At 37.4% G+C, this 25,961-nt stretch overlaps 1 protein-coding gene across 4 annotated transcripts in view; it reads left to right on the top strand.

Moving 5' to 3' along the window:
- Nucleotides 1–37: 37 nt before the first annotated feature.
- LOC149239726 (uncharacterized) overlaps nt 38–25,961 on the top strand; it is a 408,199-nt gene continuing 382,275 nt past the window's right edge. Inside the window, exons 1-4 of one of the 4 annotated variants that reach the window (XM_089373507.1) lie at nt 38–525; nt 644–725; nt 849–915; nt 2,255–2,360. In XM_089373507.1, coding sequence (XP_089229633.1) covers nt 706–725; nt 849–915; nt 2,255–2,360 — 193 coding nt within the window. In that variant the 5' untranslated portion in view covers nt 38–525; nt 644–705. Of the gene's footprint in view, nt 726–848; nt 916–2,250; nt 2,361–25,961 lie in introns of all 4 variants that reach the window. The other 3 variants (XM_089373506.1, XM_089373509.1, XM_089373510.1) reach the window with 3 other exon arrangements.

The raw sequence follows: 25,961 nt of genomic DNA on the forward strand, positions 1-25,961 counted from the left end.
TTAACCACTGCAATGGATTCAATGAAACTACAACCAAATTGAAGAACTATTCAGTCCTGTAAACTGAAATCCTCTGCGTACGATCTGCAATCCTTTGTTTTTAATTGATCCCGAACGTGAGGTATTCAGGTCAGTTGCCTTACATGCCCTTTCTGAAGGCAACTTAATTGAATTGCTTTGTGTCGGAATACAACTCGTCGGAATTCCTGGTAAGAGAGGAATATAGTTCGTTTCCCTAGATACATACGCTTTTGTATACACACATATAAAGCGGAATTCCGGGTAAGAGAGGAATATAGTTCGTTTCCCTAGATACATACGCTTTTGTATACACACATATAAAGCGGAATTCCTGGTAAGAGAGGAATATAGTTCGTTTCCCTAGATACATACGCTTTTGTATACACACATATAAACCGATGAGCGGGGCCTGTTGAATGATTTATAAAGCAATGGGCGGGGCCTGTTTAACGTACACAGATTCCCTTGGATTCGCTTCGCTGTTATGTCCAAAAACTAAACATGGTACTCTTGTTATAATTAATATCCATTCATTTCCTTCCCTACTAGCTTTCTGGCTCAGTTGTGTGCAGGCGTATTACATAACATGAAAATAAGTAGTTGTGTCATACCCTCTCGGCAGTGTCGGCACCTTTATCAAAGATTCGTTGAAGGACTGATTTCAACAACACCTTACTGCATGAAATGTTCCCTGAATACCCGGGGTACGCGTCCTCATTAATCACAGTACCTAAATCCTTGTATTCTCCCTTTTTATTTCATTGATTGGCACTTTTGTGACCTATTTTAATCCTGTCATCTCCATGCATTAACTTTTGTCAAAACAGTGGCAATTTGGGTTACTTTACTAAGGTGGTGAAGGAAATAAACAACAGCACGGTTCTTGATCACCAGGTTGGATTCTGAACTCTTTATTTAATTTGTGAATGTGTTTATTTTTTCAGCATGAAAAAAGCACGATTATATTAATGTAAGGAAAAGTTCTGATAATTACATGTGATAGCCCCATCTGGTAACAGAGATATACAATCAGAAAGAGGAGCAATGAGAGCTCCAAAATTTTGCCTCCACATACAGTAAGGATGGAAAAGAAATAAATGGATGCTTTATATGTTGAGGAATCTATATATAGTCCAAAAGAGCCAGCAAGAAACTTCATAAAAAACTTCCCTGTTGTGAGATGTACATCATTCGCTTAAGAGAAAAAGGGTCCAATTGTAAAATGAACACCATTTGCAAAGAAGAAATTCACTTTGCAGAGGACACTGTGGAAAGCCCAGTGGCCAGGCATAAGAGGAAAGATAAAACAGGGAAAGGGAGGCAATTCCTGATTAGGTTCCTGGGAGAAGAAAATCTTCCATTGTATATGTGATGTTGTCATTAAGGATGTCCATGTACCATAAACCTGGTTGAGTTTATGGTAATGTGTTTGTGAGAGTTATTTACGAAAGTTTTTATATTTGTTGTAGGGCCTGCCATTGGTTATGCAATAACCATTTATCACAACTTTACATTACAGACTTAAGTTAACAATTATCAAACTGTGATATCATAATGTCATAACATTTTTTTTATTGTTAGCTGCTATACCTAAAAGATTTCACTACAAGAGTCTTGAGATGATGTGGAGTCATTTTTCCTGGTTGCCATTTATAATTTTGTGTTTTGGGACAAGGCATCCCATGCAAACAACCCAAATTCAAATCTAGGCTGATGCAGAGCCTTTTTGTGTAGTCGACCCTTTGGCCTACTTGATTGGTTTCCCTCATCATCAATGGGCTTGACACATGTTCCTAGGGCAAATTGTTCTAACCGGATCCTAATAGAATAAGAACTTTATCCCTTTATTTGATAATTTGGGCAACCTGTCATGCCGTTTTGATTTTGAATTAGTTTGTCTTTGTCGTTTTACTTAATTAGGTTAATGCACAACTCTGTGAACTATTTTTAGAATATGTAAGATGGACAGCTGAGAGTAAATCAAATGTCCTTCTCGTATTCAAGAAACAGCATATGCATTTTTAGTGGCAGTGCCAAATTTGTGGAGAAATGATAAAGAGGACGACGAATCGATAAAAGGTTTGCTGATGATAAACTTTGTGATGATTTCCGTTGCCATTGGCATCTGTGAGACGAACGATTATTTTAATTTTTGAGGCAGCCTCGTTATCTGTTGCTGGCAGACTGTCAATGAATCATCTTGTTGATATGTTGTATTGCTGTGAATAGGAAGGCTTACGCATACATTAACTTGCTGACATCAGTGGACATGTGGTGGGGAGTATATAAAGATAAACCATCGGGGTATCAGGACATGGGAATGCATGCTAAGAACACTGGTATGCAAACAGTATCTTTCTGTTGTCTATAATCTTAATAGAAAGAATGGCAGGCTTTTTTCTTAAACCTCTACACTGAAAACCTATGGTATTTCCAATTTTATATGTGACAATAATGAATCATGTGCATGGGATAGTTCTTTAATCACCTTTCCATATATCCATAGTTCACTCTATTAAAACTTGGTGTCAAATCTAGTTACATAGAATAAATCAGCTTCAATATAGGCGATTTTCAATTGTTAGTGATATAAGCACGCTCATTGAGAATGAGGGGAGCACAACAAAGGATGTGTCACCTTAAGACTTATAGTATGCATTCCAATTCACTGCAGACAAGCATGGCTGTATATACTGATAGATACTTGGGATACCACATTAGAGAACTGGAAAATAACTAAAGAGGAAGAATATTGAACTTTGATCGATACTCAAAGAAAATGTTACTAGATTGGAAAAATGCGTCAATCTACAATTTGCACACTGGTTGATAGATAAATAATGATAGAAGGGAAAATAGATTGCTTTAGAGAGGCTAACAGGTTATACTAAAGTGAAAATAGATTGGTTTAAAGAGGGTAATAGGTGATACGAGTTAATTCCCTAATAGACTAACTAAATATTAATTCATGTGATTTAGTTAGGAGAGTTCATGGAAAAACACTTTTTTAATGATGTGCTTAATGTAATGGATGGTTGCTTTGCCTGACTCAAAGATACAAACCTTGTAATCTGTCAGAGATTTTAGTAGAAAATTGAAATATATGAGAGATCATATGTTGTTTTTGTTTTATCATTAGTGAATAATAGGTTGTAACCCAAACTGTGTATTCTGTTGTGCTATATGTCCAATGTGTATTAAATGTGCTTGCGTCTTGTACTCTCTCTGGACAAACCCATTTACTAATAGAGACCTGGCTTTGATAACTGCAACGTAAGATGTTTCTAAGAACGATTACTCTGCATCTTGACCATTATCTAGATATAAGAAGTTATTACTCATTAATGAATTATTCTTTGTTTGAAAAGAGATCCGTGTAATGATATGATGTCAATATTGATATGAGCGCATATCATTGAGGAAATTGCAGACGCAACTCTTGATTTCACTCTCTATGTATTGCCTAATAGTGCATATTCTTCATACAAAACTATGAGAAAATAGAGATTGAAGATGAAAATAAATCGTCAGATGTGCCTAAGGGGCCAATTTGGAGGGGATGCATTATGGAAGCCTATTGATCTGAGGTTTTGAATGAGCATTATGTACTATGTATGGCTGTAATCATCCTTTATCTTTTGTATGTATTATGCGTTAGATCTCACCTACATTCAGTTGTCATTAGATCACTTCGGCCTTTCTCACAAAAGGGGTGGGGGCCAAGTATGGCTCAAGACTGGGACAATGCACATTCTGCATCTGTCACTGTTGAGCATGGTGCCACCAGCCAATTTGGAGGGGATGCATTATGGAAGCCTATTGATCTGAGGTTTTGAATGAGCATGTATGTAGGCCTGTAATCATTCTTTATCTTTTGTATGTATTATGCATTAGATCTCACCGACATTCAGTTGTCATTATATCACTTAGGCATTTCTCACAAAAGGGGCGGGGGCCAAGTATGGCTCAAGACCGGGACAATGCACATTCTGCATCTGTCACTGTTGAGCATGGTGCCACCAAAAAAGGCAAGCGGTTTGGTCCTAACGTGTAACACACGGTAATCCCGCTGAACCTCATTCTAACTATCTTGTTAAGATTTCAATCAATGAACACCAGACTGTTTACTTTGAACTTTTGCAGCGTGCATTACTCAACTACATTGTAAAAAGAGTGTTGCCTGGAAATATGATTATGGTTACTTTGTCACCTTTTGCTTAATTCTAACAACCTTGATCTAGTGATTATCCTTTGGGTATTGCTTCTGTGGTTTCTTGTTTTCTTGCGACTTCTTTATTAAGTTCCAATACCATTTTGTATTGTTTGTATTTGGCCACAAAAATTCATATAGGAATTTGATATACACCACCTTTTGCTTTGTCTTTGATCTTTGATCCTAATGTTGATGATCTCAGCAAGTTTTTGTGATACAAACATGCCTCTGAGAACAGATAGAATCTTGTTGTGGCTCATTGGATATGAACTTTCTATAAGGTAACACAAGTTTCTCCAAACAGCTCGTGAAGGGGCATGCTAAAGAAAAGGTAATGTGACCCACTGAGGGAAGTGCTAAGTACCAGAGGTGTTAACAAACAAATCGTTGGCAATGAGAATGTTCTTGGACATCCAAGGGACTCTTCTGCTGACTCCTGAGACTGTCGGCATTCTAAAGAACAGCAAACCTGAAAATGGAAATAACCTTTGGTGATATTACAAATATAAACTATTTTATTTTCAGGTATCTCTGAATTTTCATGCACACAATTATCTGGCTAATATCGCAGGCAGTATTTACCCAAGGAAATTCAAATAACATGAGAGACTCATATAAATAGAGTATAAATTTGCTATGTTGCCACAAGCATCTCGGTGAATTTTTTGATTCAATGAGCATTTCTGGTTCAATGAAGTCACCTCATGATAGGCTACCCTCCCCTTTCTGAAGGTTCCATATGAGAAAACATAGTAGAGCTGCTTTGATTAGCCATTTTAAATCATTAATTGTAAGAAGTTTAAAAACATCCTATTACTGTATAGGATAATAATGTTAGAATTGCACAATCTCTGTATGGCTTTAAGAATTTAGAAAGAACCCTACTCCAGTGTTCTCTCACAGAGCAGAATTTTATACTTGTTTCAAAGTATTAAGTTGGATACATCTTGATGTTAAGGAAACTAGTTTGATCACAATCCACTAATTAATTATCTGTAAAATCTATCCAGTTAGAAGATGTCTTGCAAATTTGTTTGAAGTACATTCTACATTGAGATCTTCAGCAGATTAATCTGCTTTGTAAGAATGTAACATAGGACCTAACTATTATTCCCCAAATTAAGTGCCATGTGTGGGAACTGACACTTTGAAAAGAAATCTGCACAAATATGCTTGTATTACACAAGAATAAAGTGCTCAAATTGAGCAAAGACTTATAACCAAATATTCAAATATGATAGAATAATATGGTGGATCGCAAATTGTTTGGGATGCAGTTGAGGATCTTGGATGTCCCTGCAAATTTGACCAACTTCATTCCGAGTGGTGCACATGTAAGAGAAGCACGGATAAGGTAATGGTTTTGAGATGAGTTCTTCAAACATGTTACATTGAATGTGTATACTTATCAGTTCTCTACATGTTCCTTGATGTAATCTAATTGTCATGGGAGTAAGCCTAACTCAAACTTGGCTTCCTGGTTGAACAGTCAACCAAACTCATGATCACTCATTAATTTATTCACATAAGATGAGTGGTTACAAAAGTGAACATTCTTGAACATCCTGAAGTCCATTATACAAAATTCTTATTGTCATTATTATTTTAGGCAATGATAAGTTACCTAAAACTTCATTTTACTGTTTTAAGGTTTTATGCCCTTTTATTCCCTTTTCTAGTTTCGTCAACCTTAGAAACTTTGCAATTTTCTATTGACAGGAAAACGTGACCATGAAGGGAGGAAGAATGATGGGACCATTATGAGAAAAGTAAATAAGAGTAGCTCAATAACCGACATTCTGAAGAAAGGAAATGTGACCAGTTCTTCATCACACCGACCTCCTTTACTTGATTCCTTCTACCCAAAGTTCAAGAAGAAAAAGGTAAATTCAAGATTGGTTGAATGCCTTGTACATGATAACAAAGATAGTGAATATGATTCTGAGGAGGTACTTATCTTCAAAAGAAGAAAATGCACACCTGAAGAAAGGCAAAAAGAATGTTCAAACTCCACACTGACGTCTGAGGTTGAAATAATAGTGGATAAGGACTTGAGGATGAAACAAAAACAGTCAAACATTGTTGTTGGCTCTGGTACCAATGGGAATGATTTTAATGTCATCATCAAATGGAAGGAGTGGTATGCGTTTGAGAAAGAAGATGATGAGGCTAGTGAGGAAGCATTGATCAATAAAAGGACAGAACGAAGAAGACAAGAAAAAATGAAGCATGCCAAAATACGAAGAGGGTGCAATGCGGAGGATTCATTGGATAACAAAAGATGCAAAGGCTCTGGTGTAAATGTTGGTAATAGCATATTTGAAGAAGAAAGGAGTGTCTTGTCTCTTTCAGACAAAGTTGTCTGTAAAACTGCACCAACAGATGAGTTCCAGCCACTGATAAGTTGGATGCAAACAGATCTTCCTATATTAGATTCTAGCAACAAAACAGGCATGGTAGACAGTAGTTCAAGCTTAAAAAGTGTCAACTCAAATCTGAATTGCAACTACTTCTGCACTTCGGTTTCCAATGAAATGTCGCTTCTGTCTAATAGTGGAAACAGAATTGAAATGTTCCTCAAGTTATGTAAAATATCTTGAAAGGCTTACTATTTTCTATTGGATCTAAGGCCGTTTATTTGTCTACATTAAAATACATAAAATCTGTAATACTATGATAAACATAGTAACAAGTCAAATGATATGATTGTTCTTACTTGTCTTCATCCACTTTCTGTTTGCTGGTGTGTTGGTTTGTTTTCTTTCTTGACACATTGTGTTGCAGGTATTTGTTCTGTAGTGTGGTCTTGTGGGATTCTGTCTTTTGTATTTTTTCCTTGTGGCATTTTGTCTTCCATAGTGCTGTCTGGTGGTACTTGTACCTTCCATAACATTGCATTGTAAGCTTTTATAGTTTGTTATGTTGCATGCTTATTATTCCTGCAGTGATGTTGGTTTTCCAAAATTCCCAAATTTGGATGATAAGTCTTTAGTTTACACAATGATCTGTTGTGAGGCATTAGTTTCTATACTGCAATGTTGGGTTTCTGATCTTCAATTTCTGTCGTGGGGCATTAGTTTCTATACTGCTGGTCAGTTACTTAACCTGGTGGTTGTGAATCTTACACTTGGATTTTAGGTTACAGTCAGCCACTGGTTTTACAGCTTGATTAAGCCTCCTTCAATTCCTTCTCTTGGAACCCGCCCCCACTCAAGTGACCTACTCCAGTAACTCTATCTGTTGATTCAATGATTACTAATCAATGCAAAATTCAAACATAGGGTTGTCCAAAAGGCTTACACATCATGCCATAATCCCCCTCTAATTTCCTCGTAATGATTCTTTAACTCTAGAAGCTTATTGATCCTTAAATTTGTTGCAACGTTTTCTACTCTCTAAATCTCCTTTCTCAAGAATATTGCTTGGCCCATCTAATATCATGTGAATCTGCAGAAGTGTTCACCAAGGTACATATTATATAAATTGTTCTCTAGGGAGATCTTCTAGTCTTGTGACCACCAATGGGGTTACAGTTGGATATGTAAATAAACGGGACATTCATTGATGAATCTTAATGTTCTTCATTATCTATTAGCTTCCACTAAAACTCGGGTCTAGTGTAATCTCCTAGTCCTTTCTATCTCAGGGCACAACTTCCTCCTACCCATCATCTAGCCTGTGTCATAGTATGGCATAGAGGCAATTATAGAAGGGGAAACAGATGAGCACAATAGTAATGTTTGGTGACTATAGGGCCACGTTTTTAAATCACATTCTCAGAGGTGCGAAGGAGGGGGTTGACATGTCACATCAGTACTAGGTGCCTGTGATTGCTTGACACTTATTAGAAAGCGATGTTGAAATCTTTGTCTTTTGTGACATTAGGGGTTGCTTGACAATGACCACATGTTTTGCTTTAGTTACAAGTTTACTTTGCGGACTTTTGCCAGAAATCTTGATCTAGCGATGGTCCTCTGCTTATTTCTTCTGTGTGGTTTATCCTTCTTTATCAAGATCTGGTAAACATTTTTCAAATGTATTGCTTGTATCTTGGCAACAAAAATCCCTATATTAATTTGATATGCACCACTTTTTCTTGTGTTGGTTTTCTCACCAAGTTATTGTGATAGCTCAACTAAGATGCAAACACACCTCTTAGGAAATGGATAAAATGTCAGTGTGGCTTGTTGCATGCAAAGTTTCTAGGGGTTTTACAAGATCCTCCAACAGCTCCACCGGAGCATGAGGAGGCAAGGGAATTCAATCCACATAGTGAAGCACAAAATACCAGAGGTGCTAACAAAGAACTCATTGAACCAATGAAGAAAGACAATAAGAATGTGCTTGGACATATAAGGGAATCTTCTGCTGAGATCATTGGCAGGCTACACGACAACAAACTTGAAAAAGGAAATAACATTTGGGGAGGGTATTAATTGAAATTATTTTCTGATCATATATCCTTGCCTTTTCATGCACCCATTGATCTGGGTAATGTCTCAGGCAGTGTTCACCTGAGGCAACAACATAAGAGACTCAGAGAAGGGGAGTTTGGTTTGCTATGTTTCCACATGCATCTGTGTAAAGGTTTATTTTGATGAAAATTTCTGGTTCAGAGACGTTACCTGAATATAGGTTATTGTAATTTCAAAATTTTCCCCTTCCTAAAGGTTGGTGATGAGAAAAGACGATGACAATGGTTATCCAACCTGTGAACCTCCTTCCACTTTCTGTTCCTGCTGACAACTCCACACTACATGTGGTCAACAAAATAGAAGACATGGGCTAACTCCTCATTTACTTTTCCAGTAAAACAGCTAAAACTCCTCCAACAGTCATGGAAGTCTTTCGATTTTGTGCAAGATCATGCAAGACTGCTTCATGGTAGTTGTTGTTTTACTTGTTCATGTGGTTCCGTCATGTGATCTGCAGATGAGTTTTTATCTGTGCTTCTCTTGCTTGCTTTAGGAAAGCTTGCCAAATCTATCACTCCTCTCAGTGATCTCCCATTATCTATTTGGAAAGGTGTCCTTCCCACACATTTGTTCACTGAATTGTTGTATTCAACTGTTGCTTGCACCAACACCATAGCCCACTGCACTAGTTTTCCTTCTACTGGACATCTTAACATGTTTCCAGGGCTCTTGTTTGCCATGTCCATTTTCCCATTAGTCAGCATATGATATATAGAACTATGCTGCAATTTTGTTGAACTTTTCCAATGACAAGATCCTCCAAAAGTGGCAAATAAATTTGTTGTCTCTATTTGAGGTTATGTTTCTTGGTAAACCATACAAACACATTACTGTCAAGAACAAATAATTATGGTTGTTGTGTCACCAATTTTCTTGCATGGAATAAGATTCTCCGTTTCAAGAATCAATCTACAACTACAAAGATAGAATAATTCCCTCTTGAGCTTCTTGGCAATCCCAACACCTTACCTTAAAGCTTCTTAACCTGATCCTCAAGATTTTTGGTCTTCTTCTAGCAAACTTTCTCAACATGCCCTATCTTTCAACAATATCAACTGACCTTCTTCTTCTTCTTACCTTTATTAGTCAATAGTTGATCAGCACGCTTCTTTTGCTTAGTCTTGTTGATACAGTCCTTATCATGATAACATTCATGATTCTTTATCTTGATTGTATCGTCCATCTCTTTCCCAATAGTTTGTCAACATTTTCCCTTAAGGAGATGAGTCCATTGCTTATTCTCAAGTTTACCTTCATTAAGCAACTTTTCCTTTTCCCTATTTAGCAAACCACATGAGGAATCAAAGGTACAGTCATTACCATCTTCTTTCCAGGAAGCCCAACCAACACAAAATGTTGAATAGAAAGCATCATAGTCTGATCAAGATCAGTTCTATATGTTTCATCAAGATCAGTTCTATATGCTGATCGCTGTTCTTCGGAAAATGATCTCCACATTACCCATTTTCAATTGTAGCTCCTTGACCCAGGCCACATGGTCTTCAATCCCATCAAAGGAGAGAGGATTAAGAGAGATAATCTCTTTATCAATCTGCATAACCTAACAATCGTCAATCTTGTTGAACAGAGCCTTCAACTTTTTCTAGACTTGATTTGGATATTTGATACTACTTGTATGAAAATGAATCTCCCTATAGATGTAGGTTGTCATGACTCCTATAGCATCATCGTTCTTTCATTAATAACAAACTTACCATGTTCATCCTTATTGTTTGGAAATTGGAACCACAAATTTTAAAATGCCAAACCGCTTTACTCTCCAATAATGTTTCCATATCTTGTACATACATGCCATGGTTGTGACCATTTAAAACCACAGGTTCTTGCTTAGGACTCATAATTAGTCTACAAAACATTGATCCAATTTGCAAATCAAAACCTGAGTCAATCTTCTGCAAGAGATCTGACTCAACAAGAGTATGTATTCAAGTGACAAACTCTAAAAGCGACTTGTTGACAACAACCTAGGTCTCAAACCAACAACATTGATACCATATTGGAGAATGCGGGAATTGCAAAGGGAATAACAGTGAATTCCAAGAAGAGGTGGTGTCAATAGATGACATCATAGCACTTAACCACAAGTGAGCATAGCTCCACATATAATAGATAACACCATATATTACCATTAGATCCGTACATCGAATCATCTTTATATAACCCAAAGCATAACTAAGTCCCATAAAATAGGAAAGTAAATCAATTTTGATCACCTTAGGTATACCTAGATCTTTAGCCTTTTTCCCTTGATATGTGCACTAGTGCACTGAGTTGGACCACCTGTAGTTGGTCTAACTGACTAGTCAACCTCTTAATGGATTCCCTAGTTGACCTTTCATTGTCAACTGACTATCTCTAGAAGATCCAAAGATGTGATGGACCTGCTGTCCCAGCATCTTTGGCTTCAACAACACTCTGGAACAAGACATTCTCTTCATGCTCTTGTTGTACTTTGCCTAAGTTTTTATTTAATAACAGACCCAGTTGCACTCTCAATTTGAGCTATATGTGTTCTTCCTTTTTGTCTTTTGTTGGCATTTAAGTTCTTTGGACTCTCATAATCCCAATGCCCTCGCGTTCTGCATTTGAAGCAAATTCTATTGAACTACCCTCCTCTTCCTCTAGGAGATCCTTGACCTCTAGGGACTTCATAAATTCTTTTAAAACCTTGACTCACAACACTTGTGCTGTCTCTTCTCCCTTTCTTCCACTTGTCTAACCTTTGCCAAACATGGTTTTGCCTCTACCCTTCCTTTCTCTACCATGAGAGCTCTGCTACTTTATTGGCAATTTCTCTTTTACGTTCAAGGCAAGCTGGTGTGGCTCTGCAATAGACCAAATTCTCTCCATGCAAATCTTGTCTTGGATAGCATATTTGAGACCACCAACGTATCTAGCAATGACCTCTTCACCTTCATTTCTTTGTCTGATTTTAAAATAAAGGCTATATAATTCTTTGATGTATTCCTGAACATTCATCTCTGTTTGTCTCAAATTTTGTAGCTTCCTGAATAGATTCAAGAAATAGTTTGCATGTAAGATAAAGGAATAGCTTCTTTTTATCTTGGCCACCATCTTGTCCCAAGCCCTAATTTTCTCTATACTCTTCTTTAGTCCATCCAATCACAGATTATCCCACCACAAGGATGTATGACCCTTCAACCTGTTCCATGCAAGCTTTACTCCCAGAGTCTTTGATTTGCTCAAATTCAAAGAGTTTTTCTATTTCTCCAATCCAGTTTCTCAGTTCTTCTGGTTTAGGCTTCCTCAGTAGGTAGCAGTCTCCATTCTCTCCTTTGGAGATGGGGCTTCTTCAACATCTTCCCTTGGGAATTCTTGTTTGCATTCTTTGTCATTCACATTAGAAAGATCTACTGTAGCTCCTCTTCTATGGGTTGCCTCTGTACTATGTAGCATCCATTCTAGTAGATATAGCTCTCAACCATCCTGTGATTTCATGATCACCATCTCTTCTGTCGGCCATTATACTATCTATGTAAAAAATTTCTTCTCACACTTCCACCTATTAACTTCCCTTTCCAATGAAACTGCATTCTTCCTACCCAACAAGCTCTTTTTACTGGAATTGTTTTCACAAATGCACATAAAACCTGCTCTGATACCAAACTAGTGCAGACCTACAGGGATGCAATTATTTCAAAGCACATAATACATAAACGTAGCAATTAAATGAGGCAATGGAGGAAACCGAAGCAATATAATCAGTATATTAAATTCTTAGCCTAAAGTGTTACATGCAGGCTTCAATGGCTGTCAGTGATATCAAACTAGTGCAGACCTACACTGCAATTCTTTAAAAGCATATAACACATAAATGTAAGCAATTAAATGAGGCACAATGGAAGAAACAGAAGCAATATAACCAGTATATTAATTTCTTAGCTTAAAGTGTTACATGCAGGCTTCAATGGCTGCCAGTGATTACAAAACATTGGAAGAATTCCATTGCCAAAATTTTAAAAACATTCAAAGATACCAGCCAGTCTTAGTCTCAGCTTGGCTACAACAGGTTCTAGAGAATTCTTCTTGGGCTTCATCTTCTTTCCATTGTGTAACCTATTCTCCATCTCCTCTTCATGAGAGCTCTGTCTTCTCCATTTCTATCTACTTAAATGAATGATAATCCTTTCCAAAATAATAACAGTGCCCCCCTTTTCTTGTACCTCTCTCATTAAAATTCCCAACAGCCAAACCAATTACCTTAATCAGGTGTTGACTTCATACTTCATGGGAACCTCGACACATTGCCACATTGGACTTCTCAAAGAAACGTGGGCCTTTTGGATGTCCTACGAATCAAGAAGTGAGATTCTTCTCCTCCACCTTTGTTCTTATCTATGCAAGCCTCCTTGAAGTCATTGACTAAGAGGGTGAGATCGATGGCCTACATGCTATAATGGGGTCATCTGGGGAGTGAAGTTAATAAGTGGACAAACCCATCACCTTTATGGTGGAAAATCTCCCCTGAATACCATGGAATTTTTGCTGAATATTATAATTCCAATTGATTGATGGGAAATTCAAGCATGGATAATTACCCCAAGGGTTCTGGCCCATTTTCAGATGGTCCAGATCATTGGAATTTGGGAAAAAATAGTGGATTGAGGTGAAAATTTACCTTGCTGCAAAACAATGGATTCACTAAGGTTGAGTTTGTCCACCTATTAACTCACTTTGTCCTTTGGTACCACTTGCTGCAACTACCATGGAGAGTTTTCGAAGAACAGTCTTGATCAATTTGATCGAAGGGAAGTTATTCAACCCACAAACGCCCTTTCTCTTTCTGGATTGACTCCTCCACATGACATGTGGTCAACTAAAAAGAAAACAATTACTAGAGATGCTCTTGCATCATAGAGATGACCAAATATTCATATATTATAGAATAACATGGTATGTTATAAGTTGTTTGGAAAAAAAATAGAGAATCTTGGATATCCTTGAAAATTTGACCAACTTCATTGTCATGTTGAGTGGCGCGGACTTGAGGGAAACACTTATAAGGTAAGGAGTAAGTTAATAATTGGACAGACTCAACCTTTTTTTGGCTGAATTTTTTCTCCAAATCCAAGTGGAACTTTGCCGGAAGTTATAGTTCCACCTTTTTAACGGGATCTTTGACCATGGAACTTTGGCCTTATATGTTTTAGCCCATTTTAAAATGACTCAATCACTGAAATTTCAACATGACCAGATCAAGGTGGAACTTTTACTTTTCCACAAAAAATGGACTTACAAGAAAAGTTGAGTTATTCCACTTATTAACTCACTCCATAGGTAATGGTTTCAGGGTGAGTTCTTCAAACACATTACATGAATGTTTCTACTTATCAGTTCTCAACATTTCATTGACATAATTCATTACCATTGCACTAAGATTACTCAAACCTGGCTTCCTGGTTGAATAGTCAACCAAACTCCATGGCCACTGACATTAGCGTATTTAACATAAAATGCACGGAACAATGGTGACCATTTTCCAACATCCTGAAGTCCACTATACAAAATTGTGAGTATAATGATAATTTTAGACAATTCTAATTGCCCCTAACTTCATTTCATTGTTAGGAGGTTTTCTGTCATTTTATTATTTTTTCTTGTTTGGTCAAACTTAGAAGCTTTGCGATTTGTTATTGACAGGAAAACGTGACCTACGAAGGGAAAGAGAAGAGTGGAACCATTATGAGGAAACTAAATAAAAGCAGTTTAGTCACAGATGTTCTGAATGAAGGAAATGTGACTAGTGTTTCATCACGCCAAAATCCTTCACTTGAATCCATTTACCCAAAATTCAAGAAGGAAAAGATAAATTTAAGCTTGGACAAATGCCATGTACTCGATCAAAAAGATAGTGAAGAGGGCTCTGAGGAAGTACTTATCTTCGAAAGAAGAAAATGTATCTGTAAAGAAAATGCAAAAGTGTGTTCAAGCTTCAACACTGGCATCAGGTTCAACAAATAGTGGATAAGGGTTTGGGGATGAAATACCAACACTCAAACAATGTTGTTGGCTTTGATACCTGTGATAACGATTTTGATATCATCATCAAATGGAGGGGCTGCTATGCATTTGAGGAAGAAGATGATGTAGTGGGTGTGGAAGCATTGATCAATAAAAGGCAAGATTGAAGAAGACAAGAAAAGATGTCGAAGCATGGCAAAATACAAGCAGGGAACAGTGCAGACAGATGCTTCATTGGAGACAACAAGATGCGAATGCATGGTGAAAATGTTGATAATGGCATATTTGAAGCAGGTAGGAATGCCATTTCTTGTTCAGGCTCTGTTGTCCATAAAACTATACTAGTATATGAGATTCAGGCACTAATAAGTTTGATACAAACAGATCTTTCTAGATTAGATACCAGCAGCAAACATGCATGGTAAACAGTAGTTCAAACATAAAACTAGTTCAAACTTCAAACTTAAAGTGTGTCAATGCAAGTCTGAATTGCAGTCTTTCTGCACTTCAGGTTGATATGGATTGTCACTTCCATTTGATGATAGTAAGAGAATTGAAATACACCTAAAAGAGAGGGATCTTATCCCAAAGATATCATTGAAAAGATGAGTTTTCATTGTTCAACCTCCTATCAATAAAAGCATCCCTCCCAGTGGCAGCCTCTTGTGATCTGGTAAAAATGGCGAAGTTGACTGGCATTCTACTTGATGTAGCTGCGTTAAAGAGAAGGCTAAAGCATCTGCTGTGGTTGATAAGAAGGAAATGCTTCATGATAATTTGATCTTGGACAAGGTAAGTGATGATTTAATTCAACTAGATGATACACGTGGAGATGATGTTTCTTCCAAGGTGTAATCGATCAAGCACAAGATAAATTTGTCCAATAGAAATTCCTTCAGTAAAATTTTGAAGCCTCGTAAATGTGATAATATAAGAAACAGGACATCTGACCCAAGGTCTGCGTGTCTGTATCTTGTGTTGAGCACTTGGCATACTAGGACACGTCAGCCTCGTGATTGACATGTGTCCTAAAACATCATACACGACATGTGTCAATCTTGTGTTTGACAAATGCCCTAGCAATGTCCCAACGTGTCAGACACCAGCGTGCAAAAAAGGGAATTGGTGGTGAGAAAAAAAGTGATTTCAACTTCCTTTTTTCACTTTTAACTACATTGTCTTTATTGTTGAACCTAAGTTCATGTTTCTAACATTTCGTAGGTGAAATACGAACACCATATTGAAGGGATCCTAGGAGATTTAAAGGCATCCATATTTGTCTTTTCTCCAATAGCAGTATCTTTTTCATTCAAATATAGAAATCATGGCTCAACCATCAATGGAAGCTTGTAAAGGCCAAAGGAAAGGGAACAATGTCACTGCTGTTGTTGTCCCACCTCCTCCAAGTTCATCTATCATTGTTACTACACCATCTATTGCAGGTGGGGCTACCAATGCTGCAAATAACCCTGCTATAGCAAGACAACAAGCTCAAGAAAAAATATATCTGCTACGGAAGTATGTAACAAGAAAACAAAGGCCTAGGGCAAAGCTTGTTGGGGGAGTAATTGTTATTTTGACATGTAATTCTGCCACAAAAAATTCAATAACACCTATTTTACTGAATTAAGGGCAGGCCATTTGTGGGCTCTTATGTGAGGACTTAGAACATGTAAATCGATTAACGCTATCCAACAAAATATGAGAAGAGAGGATGCTATTGGCTTGAGGAAGGTGGTAACAACAGGTAGGACACACAAAGACAAGGATCCTTTTCCATTTTTGAGGAAACCATATAGTGGAAGTGAGAATAAGACTGCAAAACAACCAACAAGAAATAGGTAAACTCCCTATGGTGATCTAGTGTACAAGTTCTTTCACCAAGAGTGGCGAGAAGAGGTGGATATTACCACTGGATTTTTTTTTGTAATAACCCTTTTTTCTGCACCCCATGTAAATGTCACTATGTAAATATTGATTATCAACTTATGTAAAAATGCAATTGTTGATCGAGCTGAAGGAGAGGACATAGATTCAAAGTTTTGAGAAGGAGAGGTTGCTTGTGATGTGTTTAACCCAAGCCACACCCACCTCATTTACTTCCCCTTACCTATCTACCTGACGAATTAAATGGCCTGCACATTAGGTAGTGAAGTCTTGGTATGGTTAGCCTGAGTGGAGGGCCCCATACTCACCCCTTCCTCGTGGGACATGTGGAAAAGAGGATAACCCTCCAACAGAGAAGAAGTCAACACATAAAGAATGCGAAGAAAAAAAACACGAGAAGGAAAAAAGGGGGAGAACACATAGAATGCAAAGAAGAATGGGAAGTGATACGCAAAAGAAAAGGAAGATACAAATGGGAGAAAGTGCACAAGAGAAAGCGTTCGAGTAGCAGTGGAGGAAGAAGAAAAATATCCTTGAGCTAGTGCTCTGTGGTTGGGAAGATATTCCTTGTGATTTTATTGAACACTGAATTTTGTGCTTGTGTTTGATTGGTCAGTGGAGATTTGAATCACTTAGTGCTTGTTGTGTAAGCTAATAAACCACTAAGTGCTTGTTGGGTAAGCTGATAAATCACTTAGTGCTTGCTGAATGGGTTGATAAACCACTTAGATGCTTGTTGGAAGGATGATAAAGCACTAGGCAAGTGAGCTGAGCCATTGTGGTGCTTGATGAGAAGGGATGACAAACCACTAAGCGCTTGTGAAGGAAGTTTATAAAGTGACTTAGTTCTTGTTGAGTAAGCTGATAAACCACCAAGACAATGGGCTATAGACTCCTGCAGTGCTTGCCTTGAAAATCCAACTTTTATACTACCTACATAGTGTATTCAATCTATGGAACTTGTAACGACCCATCTATAAATATAAAGAACGCAAGAATAATAGCAGGCGTACGGTACATACATATGATAGCTACATATGCATGTGTCGCATACACCGCACTAGTATTATATACTAAATTAACTTTAAGTGCTAAATACCATGACACTTCTTTGAATAGAGGTTCTACTCATTCATCAATATTGCTTAATGTATGGGTAAATCTTAAAAGATGACTATATAAATTAAATATTCCAGATTATTGATAAAAATTATATTAATAAATTAATAAAATATTTTTTTAAAAATATATATAAGAAATTAATTAAAAGGGGCTTTAAGTATAAAGTTATAATGCTATATTAAAAAAATATATAATAAAACAATGTGATATATTAAATCATAATGTTTATAATGTTTAATGTGATATATTAAATCATAATATGATATATATGATATAGTGTTTATATCAAAAGAATATTTTAATAAAAATATAATATGATTGCAAAACACAAAACATATACATTCATGACCTTAAAAGAGATAAGGGAGGAATACATAAGGGAGGAGCGTGTCACCAGCAGGTTGAGCGGTGGGCTGCAGATGGAAGAGCGGCCACCGCCAAACAACAGGATAAAACCACGAGACAATGATTTGGGAAGGGGGAGAAAACAGAGGGAAGAAATGGGGAGGAGGAGGAACATCATGTACGGAAATCATCCACAGGAAGAGCTTGAGTTGTTCTGAGGTTCTGGGCACAGGGGAATAGTCGGCTTCTGTTAAGAAGCTTACTGGATTGAGCAGCCAGGTTCTGCTCAGTTTGGCTGGGTGGATTCGGTCTTTTGGTAACTATAGCAATGTAGCCGGAGGCATCTTCAACTGCAGGGGCACAGGTAGGTACCTCAACAGTTCTGTTAATTGATTTTGTAAGATTTCAGGAAATTGTTTACAGGTTCATGATATAAATCCCTTACTGTTTTTGCATCTGTTTACGATCTTTACATTTGGTATCAGAGCAGGTTAAACCCTTTCGACCTTACTGGCCCTATGCATTGTGTAACTCTCTGTTGAATTTTATTTCTGTTAAATTTTCTGTTTGAAATTGTTGACACATCACTTGATGCAGAATATCTTGAGCCAAGGTCAAGTAGGCTTTAAAGCTTTTATTTCCTATGGTCAAGAAAGGAAAACGTTCTCTGAAAGCAAACATGAGTGAATTATTCGGTAGATAATTTCTTTACTTTCATTCAACATTAAGTCCTCCTGTACAAATCGCTGAAAAAGGGCAATTTCTAATACTCCAAATTGATTGACCACATGCTCAAGACAGTCCACATTTTCAGTCGATATACAAAACTTGTCAGGTTCCATTTTCACAGCGTCCAACATCCTCATAAAGATTGATGCATAATGCTTTACATGGCCGTTTTGGGCAATAATTTCATCCATAATAAGGAAAACTATGAGGCCATCAACAAAGGATGAAAAAAAACACTCGGCATATGGATGGTAGTGAATGAGGCACACAATTTGTTGTTTTTGGTATCCGCCGAATAGATAGAATCAACTTGTCTAACCAAATTGTTCAGTACTTCCCTCAACCTGCATACGATTTCTGAGAACTCCATAAATAATGACAATGAATGACCAAATGCCTTTTGCGGGTCTCCTTCCAAAAGAACTTCATGTGAACTAGAATGACCAAACAAGCGCAGTTGTGTATACACATTCTTTGATGCCTGGCGGGAAAGCCGTGATATTTCAAGGCAATCGTACGCAAGCACTGTGATGAACTTGTTGAGTGAAAAATTGTCAGTTTCAACTAGACATAACAAGCTTGAATTGTCCTTTGGGTCAGTTAAAATATGTATTAGGTCGGTGTTTATATCGCCAACATCAATTGCAGCAGAGGCCTCGAAAGGATTGTTGTGAAGTTGAGGTTATCCACAATCCGGCCGCGCCATTCATCTACTACTCTTTGCAGCTTCTCGCGCTGTTCTTCTATCAATACCACTGCATCCATGGAATCACGTTGGAGGTTGTTGAGAAAAGCAGTTGCCTAACGGCTGCAAATGTTACTGCGAGCTTTCTGTTTCCGTGCCATGCAAATGACAGTGAAATTAACGGAATTCTCAAAGTCTGCACTGAATTGAGCTTTTGTCTTCTCATATGATGATGTAGGAATAGGATTCTGTTAACATTAATTCCGCGATTCCGCTACTACGAATGAAGGCGAGATATTGAGACTCGAACGGTCGCTGCTATTTTAGCCCCTTTTATCTACTGGTATCTTGGATAAGCTTCCCAAAGCTTGTGATTAAGGCCACTGATAAGAGAGTCGCTTACAGCTGGAGTGGGAGGAGAAGGAATCCCCGCCACGAATTTCGAACCCGTGACCCGTGTGTTGGCATGGTTCCATCTGTTGGGTGGTTGCATGTCGGTTGTCGACGTCTTAGTTACCGGCATTAGCGTGTCAATACTATCGCTATACCGTGCCTGTGATTAATATGGGTGCGTAAAGGCAATATCATTCCATATAAAAATAAATGACTGATTGAAGTATGTTTAAAGCCTTGTTTTTCTTACCTCATAGTTTCTTCCGCAAGAAATATGGTATTTTAATTAAAGAACAAAGTGGAGGGTGATAAATTTGAGTAAGATGCTATTCATTAGATCCATTTATTGATCTATCCAAGTGAGAGTCTTGATTTAGGTTCATTCATACACGAACAAGCCTTGGTTTGGATTTTCTTTAAATTATTCTCTCTATCCATATCATGTTGGAAATAATACTGAGAGGGGGGGGGGGGGGTGAATCAGTATTATAAAAATCTTTTCGATTCACACAAAAATTTGTATACGCAACTTCAGTTAGAGAAAACGACGTGTATATGCAACTTTGGTTAATGAAACTCGCGTATAACTTGCAGACTTATTATTTTAATTTATTCTTTAGATGATGATCATTAATCTGTGTGTCAGAACCATATAAACAGTAACCAGAAAAATAGAGCAAACAGTCACACAAAAGAACACACGATGTAAGGTGGAAACCCAATGTGGGTGAAAACCACCTACTGCAATTTGTCTCTATCTTCTTTCAATTAGAAACTTCTTTTTACAATGATTTTGTACTGGTGCAATCTTATACCAGTACGCAGGCTGCTACCTGCAGAAGGCTACAACCTTCTCTCGTTCTCCAGCTTCTCCTGGAGGGGAGCTACAACCCCCTTAGCTCTTGTACTAGCTGATGTACTAGTACGTAGGTGCTGACCTACAGAAGGCTACAACCTTCTCTTTTCTGGACCACGTTTCATAAATTTTCAGACTGGATCCATCAATAACATCAATCAAACATCAAGTATATTTGCATCAGCAAATCTCCTTTGCACCAACCAAAACTGAATCAAACAATCACTTCTCTGAATGTTGTAACTAGAATACAGTAACAGTAACTAGAAACCAATCCTGACCCAGAACACTGCAGCAATAAACAGAAGTAGCTAAAACATATTTTATGAAACGTACGCTACTTCACTATGTAGAAACCTGCGTACATACGCAGCTGTATCAATGCCAACCAGCGTATACGCTTTCTTCAGTTGCTGAACCTGCGTGTATACGCGCCTGTGCCGTGCCGAACCTGCGTACAGATCTATAAAAGACAATTCTCCTTTTTCAAGTATTCAGACATTATTATACCCAGTTTATCAGATTTATAGATCTAATCATGCGCCAAATATAACAGATCAAACATCATATAATGATACTACTATTCAAGCCTTAAGATCTTGATTCATCAATAGAACTTATCCATCTTTAGTGCTCAGGTTCCTCCTTGGTTCAGATTCAGCAATGCACCATAAATCAATCACCAGTATTCCAGATCTTGCTCCTCTTAAGATATTCAACACTTCAGTTGATGCCCTTGCCAAAAGATCTCCTTCCCTTTTTATAGTCTTAGGCCTTACTCAAACCATGGTCCAAAACCATAGAGATCCAATACTAGGGACCCAATACCTGGGTTTAATACTTTAAATGCAATACCAAGGATCAAAACCATAGGTTCACATATGTCGGACTAAATACCATGGACCAACCATACGTTTTCCCACATATACGCGCTTTTCTTTGCATGAAAGTGTGTGCATACGTATACGCGCCTTCTGAACGGTATACCCGTGTGTATACGCGATTTTGTTACGAGGAACCTGCGTATACCTCATTTCCTTTCATTTTGAGAGCCTGAACTGTGATCTGCCATTTGAGTGAGTTGCCATCAAGGACAACACCTGTGCCATAGTGCCAAACCTGTGCCATAATGCCAACATATCATCCTTTTATTACATTCTTGAGATAGTGACTTATGAAGTACGAATCGTGTACACAAAATGCCTTTTGACATACATTGCTATTGTCCACCATTGAAAAGATTTCCACCAAGCCATCACAAATCTTTTGGGTATATACAAATTTGTGTGAATATCATTGAAATCTCGTTTTTAGAAGAACCTACCCTAGAACGTATCAATTCTTGTTGTCAAATATTGGTTTATTGACAACCACTGTAGTTAGATTGAATGCAATCATCATGGCAAACAGTTTTATATCAATTTCGATTAAAATGTGCTTTTGTAACTTCTAATAATATTTAGTTTTTGAGAGAACCCACTTAAAAAAAAAAATGTTTAAATGATAATTTCTAAATTAGTAGTTTTTAAGTGTGAGTTTTTAAATAATTTAAATTTCTTTTATCAAAATAATTTAAAAATTCTTTTATAAATTGCAATGAATATGTTATAGTTATAATTGATATTTTGATAGTATACATCTAAGTAACATATTCAACATTGTAACTATGTGTGTCCTTTTGTAGAGGTAATAGTTTGAGGCGTGATGGGTGTGTGGACGATGTTTATTATAACGAGATATTTAATATTTAAATATTTAATTTTGTGAATGTTACTTAGTAATTAATTTTGGATGATCTACCCTAGGCATTAATAACCATACACTTCTGCATTATTTCATATTAGGATAGAATACCCTGCATCAGGACAAGGAGGTCGCGAGACCATCCTCCTTGACCTCGGTACCAGTAAGATCTGCCTAGCAAATAAAAATAGCAAAAAAAACTATACCCGTTTATGAATGTGAAATTGCAAAAAGAAAACTATATGTTAAATTCGAATGTCTACCTCAAATTTTTATAGAATTTTATTATGTATACAGGAAACATTACAATGGTAAAGACATATGAGTGACGACGACGTGATCGGGTAGCATCATCGTCACTAATGCCGCCACCGTCGCCATCATCCTCCCCATCGCCACCACTATCATCATCGTCTCCCCCAAGACCATTATCAACACCAATCGCTCCAGCACCAGAGTTGACCGTGATAATGAACTCATTGGAAGCCTTATTGGAGACATTAAAAGAATCAACGAAGGGTAAGACCAAAGAAGAACTTCAACCCTTAGCTACCAGTTCAGCGGAACCAAAGAATTTTGAGCACAAAAGATCAAAAGAAGATATTTCTAGGGAGCTTCAGAAAATTAAACTCCGAGAATTTTCAGGAGGTCGAGCAGGTGAATGCGTTGAGGCATGGTTAGAAGGAATGAACATATGCTTTAGATTAAGAGAATATTCTTCTTCGGCAAAAACAAAAATTGTTGTATTTGAATTAAAGGAAAGTGCCTTAATTTGGTGGGGAAATCTGGAAAAGCAACTGCACCTTACATTGGATAATGTTCCTTGGGAATTGTTTGAGGAAAGATTCCGCGCAAAGTATTTAGCTCCATACTTTCAACAACAGCAAGGCAGAGCCTTCCATACCTTAGTTCAGGGTAATAAAACAGTGGAAGAGTATGAGATAAGGTTTATGGAGCTTGTAAAATACATTCACTACTTAGATTCTGATGAATGTCAAGCTGAAAGCTTCATATTTGGGTTAAATCCTCGCATTAGAGCCTTGGTGAGCATGTGGAAACCATTATCAGTAGCTGAGGTGGCAGAATGTGGTCGTTATGCGGAAGAACATCTAGGGATCAAAGAAGATGTAGGGCCAGCAAAACCTTTACAATCAGGATTTCCAGGAAAAACTCCCCGAAATTTCTTCAGAAGAGGTAGCTCAAGGCCACCTTACAGTAATAGATTTACCCCAAGGAATGTACGAACAAGAGCTCCCATGGCAGTAAACACTATAGCCACAGAATCATCAAACACCAGTCCATGGACATCTCGTGGAACTGCTAGTAGAGGAAGAAATTCGAGAGGAATTAACATGAGAGGACGAAGCTCTTTATCTAGAATTTCACGTCTTGATTCAAGAGGATCAACGCAGCTTAATTGTTGGGGATGTGGAGGACCGCATTTTCAACGTGATTGTCCAGAAGCTTCGTCAAATATATTGCATAGGACTGGAAAGGAACCAATATCAAATAATCAAGGTAATCATAGAAGTCATGCAGTAGTTAGCAACGATCAAGCAGCACATCAATCCACTGTAGTGGAATCTTTAGGTATTATTAATGGTATAAAACTCAAAATCTTATTTGATACTGGTGCCACAAATAGTTTCATTTCATCATATGCATTAAACAAATGTGGGTTGGTAGCTCGTAGACAAAATGATTTTAAACAGGTGGAAATGGCCTCAGGAGAACTCCAATCCGTGGGCTTAAGTGTGGATCAATGCAAAATTGACCTAGGGGTCTGTACGACTAAACTGAAAGTTTATGTCACAGCCTTAGGAACTTATGATCTTATCATAGGTATGGATTGGCTAGAAGCTCATCAAGCTTGGGTAGATTGTTATGGGAAAAGAATTCTAGGTATAAATGATGAAGGAGAAGTAATCCAAATTCAAGGAATCAAGAGAAAAGTATCTTTACGCTGCATATCAACAATGAAAATGAAGCGTTGTTTAAGAAAAGGTTGTCAAGCATATGTAATTCAAGAAGTAAGCAAAGAAAAAAGACCATCCTTAGAACAATATCCGGTGTTAGCCGAATTTCCGGATGTATTTCCAAAGGAACTACCAAGATTACCCCCTGTAAGAGAGCTGGATCTCACTATTGAATTGAAACTTGGTATCCAACCGATCTCTAAAACGCCTTATAGAATGACAGCTCCAGAACTTCAAGAATTGCAAATTAAATTGAAGGAACTACTGGATATAGGACATATTCGACCCAGTATATCACCTTGGGGCGCTCCTGTAATTTTTGTGAAGAAGAAAGATGGATCTTTAAGATTATGCATAGATTATCGATGCTTGAATCGAGCTACAGTAAAGAATCAATATCCTATGCCTCAAATCGATGATCTTTTCGATCAAATGAAAGGAGCTGCTGTCTTTTCAAAAATTGATTTTCGATCAGGCTATCATCAGCTAAGGATTTCTGAAAACGATATTTCTAAGACTGCATTCCGGACACGTTTTGGAAATTATGAATTTATTGTGGTACCATTTGGAGTAACAAATGCACCAGCAGTATTCATGAATCTTATGAACAGTGTTTTCCGCGAATATCTTGATCAATTTGTACAAGTCTTTTTAGATGATATTCTCATCTATTCCAAGAATAAGAAAGATCATGAAGATCATTTACGGATAGTATTGTCCTGCCTTAGAAAACATCAGTTGTATGGAAAATTATCCAAGTGTTCATTCTTTCAGGAAAAGATTTATTACTTAGGTCATATCATATCAGGTGAAGGGATTTCAGTAGACACTGAGAAGGTAAAAGCAATCATGGAATGGCCAATACCGAAAAACGCACATGAAATATGAAGCTTTATGGGTTTAGCCGGTTACTACCGAAGATTTGTGGAAGGATTCTCCAAAATTGCAAAGCCGATTACAACCCTTCAGCGTAAATGTGTTAAGTATGAATGGACTGAGGAATGTAATAAAGCATTCTCTGAACTCAAAAGACTACTCAGCAGTGCACCAATCCTAAGAGTCCATAATATGGACAAGGATTTTATGGTATGTACTGATGCGTCCAAACAAGGGCTAGGTGCAGTATTGATGCAGGATAGAGGAGTGATAGCATATGCCTCCAGAAAGTTAAAACCTCATGAAGAACTCGATGCTACTCACGATTTAGAGTTAGCTGCTGTAGTACTAGCTTTAAAGATTTGGAGACACTATCTAGTGGGACGAAGTTTTACACTTAAAAGCGACCTTCAAACTCTACAATATTTGTTCACCCTAAAAGACTTAAATGCCAGACAAAGGCGATGGAGTGAATTCCTAAGTGAATATGACTTTGGAATATCATATATTAAGGGAAAAGAAAATGTAGTAGCAGATGCTTTAAGCAGAAGACCTCGGATATTTTCTCTCATACCTATCAAAGTAGACTTAAGACAACGAGTACTGGAATATCTCATAAAAGATAGTTAGTATTTAA

The sequence above is a fragment of the Pinus tabuliformis genome, chromosome 8 (genome assembly GCF_031772625.1).
Source record: "Pinus tabuliformis cultivar Carrire ecotype Pingquan chromosome 8, CPIR1, whole genome shotgun sequence".
Lineage (NCBI taxonomy): Eukaryota > Viridiplantae > Streptophyta > Pinopsida > Pinales > Pinaceae > Pinus > Pinus tabuliformis.